Genomic DNA, 13172 nt, shown 5'->3' on the forward strand with positions numbered 1-13172 from the left:
AAAATAACAATACAAACGTATATTTAACATTTTAATATGTAATAATAAGTAATATTATCTATATGTACATAAGAAAAATGGTTGAAACAAATATTGTATAATTACTATTATTATACAGAAATGTTTCAAATGTTATTTACGAGATGAATTGAAAAGTATTCGGCACGACACAGATCCATACGATTCTTAAAATTAAAACTATTCACATTATTAAGTGCAGTTCAAATTAACTATTTAACTGTGTCAAGTTCGGAATAATAAAGTGTTCGATAATTAGTTGTGATTTAAGTTTGTAATTTACGCAAATAGAGCTAATTGAGCAATGTGTGGTTATTAAATGTCTCCATCAGAAGGGGTACCTAATCACTAAAAGCCATCCATGATGACGTGGTCAGTATATTAGGGTATTCTTCTCTGTTATATTCATCTATAAAAAAATATGGAATAGAGAGTGTAACGACTTCCACTACCGATGAAAATATTGGAAAAGTACATGAGTTAATTATGGGAGACAGCAAATTAAAAATTGAAAGAAAGCCGTAATTATAAGCATCTCTTATGAACAAATTTAAAACATCATTATTAGTTTCCGTAAGATATAAGCGAGGTGGCTGCTTTCAATCGAATAAAAAAGAACGCGATTGACTATTTCACGCAACTGTTTGAAGTAAATTCAGATATTTTTTTGAATCGCTTCGTTACTTTGGATGTAACAATAGCTTTACCACAGCACACTGGAAACAAAATAATAAACACAACAAAAATACCCAGTTCACCGCCTCCTAAAAAGGCAAAGTCGGTTTTGTGGGCTATGGTTTTAGTATTTTAGAATATTGAAGCTATAACATTCGAAGAGTGTGCTTATGGTTTGTCTTGAAAAAGGTCTACCAATAAATTCTGATTGTTGCTGCACCTTACTATGTCGTTTACACGAGGAGATAAAAGAATACTCAGAAGAAAAGTTAAATTTGATGGTAATTACGTAGAAAAATAAAAATATAGTTAATTTTATGTGTGTTTAATTTCTGGGTTAGGCCGAGTACTTTTTAATCCATTCTCAGATATATATAAAAAAAAGATCTTTCACAATTTTAGACAATTTCTAACGCAAGAAATTGTAGGAAAGGTGGGTATGTCTACTTATAACTTACTGTTATAAATGCAAAAGGCTATTTTTTATAATATTATTTATTTACAAAACTTATAAGTACTAAACTTAAATCTAACTTGATTAAAATAAATTCATCAAGGTAAAAAAAATATATATATAAATATATTCGCTCTAAGACAACGCAAATTTATTATTGTTTATACAAACTTGATGGATATTAGATACATGATAACAAGTACTATGGGACTAACATAGGATTAAAACTTATCGATTACAAAATGATTTATTAAAATCGGTTTAGTTTTGGCGATGTTATTGTGCAATGAAACACAAAACAATTGAGAATCTTAGATAATTTTGTTGATGAATAGTAATAGGTATCCCGTGTGGTCCCAGCGTAGAATAAGCCACCATCTTTTCTTCCGTGGGTATCGTAAGAGGCGACTAAGGGAGGGCAAGGGATAGGCAGCAGCGTTCCTCTTAACACATTTCCAAATCCTATCTGTGGTTGCTAATCTGTCTGCCAAGCGTGGCAACAACTGGTAATACCCCCCCCCCCCCCCCCCCCCCCCCCCAAGAGGGAGGCTTATGTTCAGCAGTGGACAGTTAAGGCTGATATGACGAATAGGTATTTGTTTTATATCAGTCACAGTTATAATCTCAGGTCACAGTATCTATGAAAAATCTTTTAAGATTTATCGTATTTAAACTGGTCAACATAATTTACCTACAGATATATAAAATACTGTACCTAAATCATTTAGTTAATTCGTTTTTAATTTCAATCGTTGTGATGATGGGAAATTAATTCTTTGGTTTTTATTAATTTTTTTATACAGGTTAATTGTAACTTATTGAAAAATTCGAATTTTCGGAGTAGGTACAACCTCTGAAGGTACAATACCTGCAATATTAATTATACTTCAGTCCATCCTTGAAATTATATTTAAACATAATTTAAGTACAATAATATATGTTTGGAAAGTCACAATTAATTTTAAATATTTCTTTTGCACCAATTTTATATTGTTATTAATACGTACATATAAATAAAAGGTTTTAAAAATAATTTACATTAAATAAAAGCTTAAAAAATACTTGTTAAACAATTCTGGTGTGCAGTCTAGTATCAGGAGGCACCGCGGGTAAATCATGGCTGATGGTGCGGATCAGAGATATTGATAACTTGTCCCTGCAGAGCGCGAGGCACCACAGTGCCACATACACGGCAAGCAAGCCTGCCACCGATGCTGCTACTACAGCACCCGTACGCTTCCCTTCGCGCCAGTCTAGAACTTCGTAGATGTACTGGTTCCCATTACTAAAAAGAAAAACACTGCTTTACAAAATATAAAATGAAGTAATAAAAACTATCAACATTTAGTACATGAATGTACTCTCCGTTGCCAACGCAATTAACATTTATTCGTTTAATAACTTAATTTATAGGTATTTATTATTTATCAATAGTAATCTGACCGGTCGTCAATTTATTTGTATGTAGGTAACTAGAATAGACGTTGACGACAAGTTGACCGCCCACCTGATTGAAACTGGTAGTCATCGTCTATAGATTTGTTAAGATTTTTGTATCTTTCAAAAATTTTTATATTCAAGTTTGTTTTTGTGTAAGAAAATGATTAATTTATAGAACTATACAAGTTTTGTTTCTTATTTTTTTTGCATCAATAAAAAGCTTTCCTACACTAATAATAAAAAGGTATACGAATACTACTAATATTGTAACAAAATTGTTAGACTTTTAGAGATATTTTAATATAAAGACAAATTAGAATTTTAATTTTTTGTTTTAAATTCTCTGCACTATTCTGTTATTTCTAAATGAGAATATTATATCAAATATAGTCTTTATCTATATAATGAAGCCTTATTACCTATACTACATATAATTATACTATACTAGCCACTACTATACACTAACTACCCGCCCCGGCTTCGCACGGGTGCACATTACATCATATCACATTGGAGACCTCTAAAATTATCAGTGTTTCTCTACTATATTATGCATGTATTATACATACAAACCTTCCTCTTGAATCACTCGTATCTATAAAAAAAACGCATCAAATTTCGTTGTGTAGTTTTAAAGATCTAAGCATACATAGGGGCAGATAGACGGGAAGCGACTTTGTTTTATACTATGTATGTAGTGATTAAGCTTCGTTATCCTCAAGGACAACGAGTCTGTAAATATACATACCTATGGGTTATATTGTTCGACATGGGAATTCTCATATACAAATTAACAGGATAAACACAGGCGAAGCAGAGTTGTTTCTAATTGGTTGCCATTAGTGAAATAGTAAATGGCTATGAAAATAAAAGACGCTAGCTTTTTACAAAGTAATTAGGTATTTAACGTGATTTTTAAAATTTCAATACATATTCCTTAATTTGTTTTATTAAAAGTAGTAGACACCTACCTATACTGATAAATATTTTTAAGTTATATAGAATGTATCTAACTAAACGAATGTGTTTAAATTTAATTAGGTGCATACTTTGTGCATACCAACTTAAGCGTTTAAGAAATAGCTAACCTAATAAAAAACAGCAGATACTCACGCGGACTGCATTAGTCCTTGGATGAGTTGCGTTTACCTCCGCTCATACCGTCTTTAATACAAAGGAATAGAATATGTTTTGTATGATAAATTCTTGTTTTTTGCTACTGTAATTAGTAAACGATCCAACAGTAGCCTATTTGATGGAAAGTGGTATCGTAATCGTCGTTCGACGTCTTTATACAAGAGTAACATTCATACTGTTCAATATAAAATATATCCATTGTATTTGTTTTTCTGATTCGTGCTGGATAGGTTGGTACCTATAGATACTCTAAACCAACGAACGCCTCCAGCATTTACTGGCGATAGTTAAAATGATCATAAGGGGTTCTTGGAAGACACTTTGCATCTTATCAGGTATTGAAAAAAAATAAAAAAAATAACGCTATATTTTCTAAAGTGATCGTTAAAGATAAGACAAAACTGTTATTTAACAAAGACCATTCTTAGTTTGTTATTACATTGTTAGTCCGTACTGACAATGTAGGTAACAAAGTAAGAAGGTTGTTTCGGTAGCCTCTAGGAAGCAATCACGTGCATTGTATATCTAGTGTATTTAGATTAATATTTTGATTATTCACTATAATAGATTTTTCTATAAACCAATTTGATAATCTACTATGATGTGTATAGGGTGATGTAATATCTGCCTCTGTTTGTTTATTGATAGACAGCCTATTGACTGTACCAATCTCCTAAGATTGGTCGACTAATGGACGTGAATTCTAAAATCAGCAACATTTCTTTCAAAGGTCTGTGGGATTATACGAGTATTATTAAACATCTATGCTCACGAGTGTAATAGAGCCAGAGATGTTTCTATGATAGGCTATTATTGATTATGTGTTTAATGTATTGTTAAATTTCTCTTTGGAATCAAAAGTGGAGATGGAAAACTAAGCATTGTCATTCGAACAAGTTTATCAACAGTGTTTACTTAGATGATTTTAATTTCATCGGTTTTAGACAAGGGGTTTGCCCTTTCTTTGTTTTGTAGGTAAGTATCACCTATACTTACATACTGCTTACAAAAAGAAGTTTTAGTCTGCGAGTTTAAAATTTCCAAATTTTAACGTCGGTGAGAACTTGTTTGTTTTTATTTTATTATGACGATTAAGAAATTCTCGCTTGCGCAATACTTGTCTTTGTTTCATTTTTAAATTCTAATTTCAAATCCTTGACAGTTTATTTTTAAGTTACAGGCCTATGGTAGAAAGGTAAAAAAAAACATCGTTGACAGGGTTTTACGGAATACTAAAATGTAGGTAAACATCTAATATATGTACCCAATTAGGAATTATCAGAATAGAAATCATTCGTATATTGATATTATAGTCTCATTATTATGGTTATTTATTTCCTGGTATCATTACTTATGTATGAGTGTGATTAGCTATTTATCACATGTTGACAAATGTGATTAACTCAGTTAGCTCTATTGTGGTTGCTAAGGTAACTAACATCACAATTATTATTGATAGTCTGTTTACTGATAAACAATATTCATAGAAACTCTTTCTATTCCAGAGTAGTCTAGAGTTTTTAATATTCAATATAATGTTATGGGCCCAGAATAGCTAGACGTACATATAGAGACATTATAATCTCTACTAACACGTTACAGTTACGGATTCTGTTTCGAATAAACATTATCATTATTTAGTTGTTCTTAAAGTATGCTAGAAAGGACTATCAAGCTACTTTTACAGCATATGCATATAATATACATGCATAATAAATACCTATTTGTCACAGGTCTGATCTAGTTATTTCATTGCGGAAAAACGTAATATTTTTTCGCCTTTGACAATGACATCTTATTAATGTTGCAAGTATTCTAAGCACATTAATGTGTCACGCGATATAGACATTAGATTTATTCTTTTGAGGTCCAGTTCTTCTCATATTAATAAAATCCGTCCAAATGCTGGCCTTTCTTTGTAAAGAAATAATTAATTAAATAAATAAAAATATGAAATGAATGGTAAACCCGCTATACGCTGGCGGGACATCAGTGAGGGATGACAGGTGACGATAAAAGCAGGTTAGTTAGCCCATTGCGACGAATTCCACTAGAATTAACCATGATGGTTTCCAGAGAGAACCACGTGGAGGTTCACCTGATGGGCATATTGCTGACAATGGGTCAGTTAGACCCCATTACTAACAATCCCTTTTCCCCCCAATGTAAAATACTCATGTATTTATTAGTTAGTTACCTGTCGGTGCCACCTGCTGAATAGTAGATACCGGAGAACGCTGCGTACCAGGCTCCCACGCTTAACGGCTGGTAGAAATGTAAAAAACGCACTGGTGTCCTAGAAGCCAATACTTCGATCAGTGCTATACAGGAGTTCATCGCATGCGTCGATATGTCCAGCCACAACAGACGACGGCCCCCTTCTTCATAACTACCTACAAAGTACAAAGGAAAACATTAAGTGAGGTAATTGGTTGGTTGGTAACTGATTAAAAATGATTTAAGGGAATTATTAATTACTTGCAAAAGTATGACAACATCGGGATTAAATGTAATTTTTCTAAAACAAGTAAATTTAAATATACCTTGAGTATATAAATTATAATATATTGATAATGTATTTAAAAAGTGCTATGATAGTGAATAAATACGCAAAATTAATCAAGCAAAATCATATATATTAGCTACCACTGAAATTTTAGTTTTTGATTATAGGCTATTATAGGGATTCCGTGACCATACCAGAATCCGCTGGTGCCCACTCCAGGACGCGAGTGAAGGTTCGCAGATACTTTTTATGGGGTCAAGCAACCCCCAGCCATGGAAAATAATACTAAATGCCAATATTTTTGATGCAATAAAGTATTTAAAAATTTCAGAGGCATACATTGCTTCTGAAATTTTAAATGTATGGAAAAGTTTTAGTGATATATTTAGTGCAACTTATCAAACCATTTTTAAATGTGAAAAATACTTTAATTGGTTTTCAAAATAAATTGACAGACAATTCCGATGTTGCTACATTTTGATGTTAACCATTTTAAAAATGAAACTTTTAAATCACCTGGTTCATAGAGCAAGATCCAATACAAGGCAGTGATCATAAATGCATTTGTGACGACAATATTGTATAGAAACCAATAGGTACTGACGTACCACGGCAATTCCTTTGTCTCTGAAAAAATAGAGAATTTGAACAATTATGAAATAGTCAAAAGGTGGGTGTTAGATCAAGCGAGAGAATGCTCATTTTCAACTTCTTTAAGTTTATCTGAATATGCTTGTATTCTGAGTATTGTTGGAAGGTTTTTTATGGATGATAATGGAATAGTAAACCCGCTTGTATTATTGGTATACGTTGACGAAACATCAATGAGGAATGATGGGTAAGGATGGAAGTAGGCCACTTGGTCCAGCGTGACAAATACCATAAAAATTAACTGAGATAGTTTCCTGGGGGATTCGCGTGGAGGTCTTGATAGGGTATATTGCTAGCAACCGGGCTGTTAGATCCCTATTACTAATAATCTTTTTCTCTCCTATTTCCTATTTCTGGGAGTAGTGATTTGCCTTCTTCTTGTTGAAAGATTTTGGAGGTATCTATAAGGACGGCCTTAGTTTAGGTATTTGTCGTCCCTGAGCAAGACGACGACAAAAAAAGGCCAACTTTTAAAGTGATGACGGTACCCGGTGGATCTACTGATTGATGACAAAAAATGTGATACTTTATTTACCTATATTGTTTTTCTTACATCTCAGCGCTTCTATTGTATTTCGGCATCTCCCTTAGATATTGCCTGGTACTGGATATATTGCTTTTGAATTTTTAAGAAAGCTTAGAAGGTAATTGTATAAAAGATGGTATAATATAAAATGTTTTTTTTTTAGTTCCTTAATGAAAAGTTAATGTTTTTCGAAATTTAAACTTATGAATCTAATCATCGTGACTAAGTTTAAATTTGTTTTACAAATAGGTATCTTTACCAGAAGGAAACTTTGTACAAAAGTCGTTTACTTGAGCACCTCTTTCGCATTCGTGTTTCTACCGTGAAGCGATTGTGTTTACGTGGCTGTGTTTCGGTTTGAAAGGTGGGATATGGCAGTGAATTTACAGAGTACAGAGGAATAACACCTGAGTTCTCAGAAATGGTAACGCATGGGGGGCATCATGCGCTCATGATGCCCCCCATGCGTTAGCATTCTTGATGTATACTCACAGTATACTTTGTTATGTCCATGGTACTGCTCATGTCTATAGGTGACGGTTACTATTTTCCATTAGGTGAGACGTCAGCTTGTTTGCCATTCTAAGTTACATTAAAAAATGATAGTCCGTTTTATATACGGCCCGTCTTATGGCAAGCGGTTACAATACTAAGAATGTCACTGGTCAACGCGGAGAATCAGTATGCATCATAGAGTTACGTCACAATGTCAAACCATTACACGCATGTGGGCCACGAGCGACTCGGCCGGCTTGATATCTCGCAATTCGACGTGAAGTTGCCACAGAATATTGCATAGTAAGGGACGTAATGGCCATAGAGTACCTCGCTAAGATTATGTTAAGGAAACTGACAACTTATAGCATTATATAATTAATAAAAGATATGTAACGTTTATATGCAATTTATTATTAATAAATTTATTATATAAATATGTACATTTCAATAGTCACGTTTGTTACAATGGCAATACTAGTCAAATGTATTCAGTATTTAATATGTTTATTGCATATTACTAAAACATATAATGCTCGTAGTTTCCTGCATAGGGTATGTTAGATGTTAAGACATTTTGTGATGTCTTACAAGAGAACAGCAATCGGCAGAGAGCCTGACAATTCAACTTTGTTATTTTTAATATTATGTATTATTTATTATTGTCTATGAGATTTGCCAAAAACTACTGTAAAAATCATTAAAAAAATTACATTGGTCTCTTTAATCCAGAATACGAGCATATTTAGGTAATCTATATATACGTATAATATTATATATAAAAGAGGATGCTCAGTGACTGACTGACCCATATATTATCGTATAGGTTACCAGAGGGAGACTGTACAAAAGTCGATTACTTGGGTACCTCTGTCCCATTCGTGTTTCTATCGTGAAGCAGTTGTGTTTGAATAACACCTGAGTCCTCAGGAATGGCAACGCATGGGGGGTATCATGGGCAAAACAGTATACTTTGTTATGTCCATGGTACTGCTCATGTCTATAGGCGACAGTTACCACTTACCACCATCCACATTCCGTCAGCTTGTTTGGTAAAAAAAAGGTGGGCCGTCGGCTTGTAAGTTGTATAAAAGAAATCTATAATCTTGAAATTGTGCAAATAGATTCTTAACAGAACAGCAAGGGACGGTACAGGGGAACGAAATTAAAGGAATTTTGAAAATTCAACACCTAAAAGGGTAACACAGGATTTGAAAATTTGTATGTAACTTGTTCAGTAAAGAAGTTGGACAGGTTATATATATATATATATATATATATATATATATATATATATATATATATATATATATATATATATATATATATAAGTTATACATATATATATATGTATAAGTTTTATATGTAAGTAGCTATTATATCTTACCAATTGTTACAAGCTTTGATCACTTTGGTGCTTCATTTCGTCGTGTAATACGAGTTTGAGAATTCAATGTTCAGTACTTATTTTAGTTTTAGTCGCATTTGCATTCATATTAGAGAATAAGAGACATTGTTAATGATGAAAAAAGAAATTGACATAGTTAACATAATTGCTAACTAGTTAGTTATCGTGACTGTGTATTTTAAACGACAGTAATTGATAATATAAATATCATATCTTGTTAATCATTGTTGTCTTACTTTACAATGCTCTATACACTCGTAAAATACACTCCATTGTTATATACTATACCTACAGATACGTATTTGAATACAAGATAGAATGAAAAACGATATTCAAATAAAAAAATAAAAAAATACGAATAGTCAATAATTAAATTCTTAGATTTTAAATTAGGTCTGTTATATATAATAATATTAGTTTTTATTTGCAACGTCCACGTGTTTGGAATATATTGGTTGGCCGTTATAAGTGTTCTTCAACAATCCAAATACTATGTGTGGAGTATCTAAACTATATTTCATGACGATTGGTCGAGCCGTTAAGGCAACAAGAGGTAACAAAGAAACGGATAAAAATAAACTCACTTTTACATTTACTTAGTAAGGATTAACCATTATAGCAATATCGATCGCGATCGACCAATCGATCACAACTATTAGTCCATTCGATCGTGACAAGGCAAGAAATATAATATTTTGCTAATCTAGTTGAAGATGCTCAGACGCAATGCTCACACTAATATAAATAAGCAGTTACTAAGAATGATTTTCAGTTTTATGTTTAATAAATAAGTAAATTGTAGTCTACAATATTATATAATTGTGTACTGAATTATGTTCTTTCATTTTACCAGAGGGAGACTTTGTACAAAAATCGATTGCTTGGGTACCTCTGTCCCATTCGTGTTTCAACCGCGAAGCAGCTGTGTTTGCATGGCTGTGTTTCGGTTTGAAGGGTGGGATATGGCGTGAATTTACTGGGTACAGAGGAATAACACCTGAGTCCTCAGGAATGGCAACGCATGGGGGGTATCATGGGTGGAATAGTATACTCTGTTATGTCCATGGTACTGCTCATGTCTATAGGAGACGGTTACCACTTTCCATCAGGTGGACCGTTAGCTTGTTTGCCATTCTAAGTTGTATAAAAAAAAAATTCAAGTAGTATGTAATTGGTAGATCCCACAGGGCTTCGTCAGTAAACAGTAGTTCTCGGGTCTAGTCAAATCGGCCACCCCTGCGTTATAGGCATGATTTTTAGGGTTCTCTACTATCGAATGTCACAACACAATGCTATTTCAGAAACTCCTACCACTGTAGATATGGAATAGTTTTAAATATAATTGACCCAATATCATTATAATATGAAAGATAATAGATAAATGTATCCACTTCCTGTCTTTGAATTTTGTGCTTGAAAATTTGGAATAATGTTGAAAATAAAAAATAAATTAATGTGCTGACAATAACAATGTCTGATGTTAGTGGCATTTGTTGATTAATTCTATTTATGATTTAGAATTTACATAATGAAGTAGGTAGTAAATAAAGTAGATAGTAACTGACAAGTAATTCTTTTGTTTGCAAAATTGATAATTATTTTGAGAAAAACTAACAGGAAGTTAATATGATTATTACCTAACGTAACATGAACGATTTCATTCATTACTTAATAGACACCTATTAACGCTTGGGCGTATTTCGAATATGTATACTTACGAATAAATTGCTTTTCGCATATTCGGTATTAGTATATAACAGGTATTTAATACATTTGCAAGAAATTATGAAAATATCTATATATATTTAAAAATATATTTTTATGATTAGTTTAGTGATAAAATTAATGATCAAACCTTACCAAAATTGGCTTTACACACGGCAACACATGAGACGAGAAGTCCACTGACCATCATCATGGTGATTAGAAGTAATCCCCAGTTGGTGAGGTAGATGAGCCAGTACGGTGAAGCGCCCTCCACCAAAGAAAACACCAGGATGCCCAGTGCCAGCGCAGTTAGCAGCATCCTTACCACCAACAGTGGTATTGGAGACTCTCCTCGTTGCCATGACGACGCGTAAAAATCACTTAGTTTGTCGTTTGACGATACCCATACATCCGACAATGACACAGATTTCCTATAACATTTCACCATTTTATTGAAAAATAATCACTTATTTCACACGCGTTGTTCGGAAAATAAATACACAATACATCAAAGGTTTGGGAGTGACCGATAAGTTTGAATTTTTAGATAATATTCTTTCGCAACACAGCGCGGATGAATGACGAGATGTCGCAGAGAGAGCAGGTTTAGGAATCGCTATCGATAAGCCATTATTATCGCCGCGTAATCCTATATATTGACATCAATAAACGGATAATAAGGTAGGGAAGTACCACAGGTGTTTGGCAAATAGGGAAATAATCAGTAAGTATGTAATAATTGTTTTTAACTATGCTATATTTGGGAAAAAGAATTTAAATATGATGTGAAATTATCTACAAAAAATGTTAAGTGTTCTTGATATTAGTTAGAAATACTTTTTCCCTAAAAGTGAGGAAATTGAGAAGTGCGGTGGCGCACGCAGCGGCGTGGCGGCGCTAACGCGTCGATGTTGAATGCGAGCGGTGCTGGGTTGCCGCGCGCCGCGCCGCGAGCCGGGCCAGCCAGGGCTCGCGCGCAACTGCATCTTGCGTAACGACCGTAACAAGCCCACTTTAAATTTAAAACTTGATTCTGTTTATTTTACGATTTTGGTATCTTTGTGTGGATACAAAATTGCATAAACTGATTATACAATAATTTATTTTTCTATAACACAATCTTTAGCATTTAGTCCTTCCGTATACCTCGTAAGGAGTTTTTGGAAATATACTATATAAATATTTTTAAATAACTTTATTTTATTAATTTTGAAAGAGATATTACTTGTTGAGATTCAGAGGTAGAGTCTAGGTTTCTATCTAGGTAGAAGTCTGATTTCTGGTTAGTGAATCTTGTTTGTTTGTTTGTTAGTAACACTTTATTGTTAAGAATGAGTACAAATTTTTTAGGGATTATTAAATCTACCGATTTAGTTTACTAGTTATCAAAATCAAGGTCGATCGTTATAGTTGTCATATAAATTATATATAGATATGTATAATAATATCAATTATTTTATATATTACCTTGGTTTTATTGTTTGATAAAATTTTTTAGAAATTTGTACAGGTATGTTTTACTATTTCAACATCGTCATACCTACATCAACGTTCTGCATATGAAAGTATAATAATAAAACATAATGCAATTGGTAGGTACTTACGTGTAGGAGGACAAATATATTACAAAACTCGCTTACAAAGTACGAACACGGAATTGATAATAGGAGTAAGAAAATAATTAAATGTTCAATTAATTAATCTTTTAATAAAACATTTTATCTTATTTTACTACGATTGCTCATTGATACAACAAATGGCAATTTGTTAGTAAAACAATGACAAAGGACTTTTTTAAAACCTTATTTTAAGGTTAAACCATTGCGTTGAAATTATATAATTATCAATGCCACTCCGTGGTTAAAATTTATGATGCAACCTATTAACGTTTTGGATGGACGAATGGATTAACCTGGCCTTTTGGAACTTTCACTAACTAGGTATCATTTAAATTACTAACTAGTCGATTTATTTATAAAATGTATTATTACAATAAAACTTGCGTAATTTACATCTATCGGATCATTACTTACTTGCGTATAGATTATATATTTTTTTTGACATTTAAATACATTTTTAGGATATAGGTAGCTACTCGTAAATACTTAAAATGTAGAGATATACGACGAGTTGATATCTGGTGCTGCTTATGTCC

The 13172-nt window shown here is 32.7% G+C and overlaps 1 protein-coding gene across 1 annotated transcript; it reads right to left on the reverse strand.

Annotated features, from left to right (window-relative positions):
* Nucleotides 1-1670: 1670 nt before the first annotated feature.
* On the reverse strand, nt 1671-11986 carry LOC113518362 (protein rolling stone-like). Its single transcript, XM_026903246.3, has 4 exons — nt 11171-11986; nt 6747-6857; nt 5922-6117; nt 1671-2432 (listed from the first exon to the last, which is right to left on the reverse strand). The coding sequence occupies exons 1-4, from the start codon at nt 11463-11465 to the stop codon at nt 2213-2215; spliced, it is 822 nt and encodes a 273-aa protein (XP_026759047.2). The 5' UTR covers nt 11466-11986; the 3' UTR covers nt 1671-2212.
* Between the last annotated feature and the right edge of the window lie 1186 nt (nt 11987-13172).

Source organism: Galleria mellonella, unplaced genomic scaffold, assembly GCF_026898425.1.
Source record: "Galleria mellonella isolate WM207_F2 unplaced genomic scaffold, CSIRO_AGI_GalMel_v1 utg132, whole genome shotgun sequence".
NCBI lineage: Eukaryota > Metazoa > Arthropoda > Insecta > Lepidoptera > Pyralidae > Galleria > Galleria mellonella.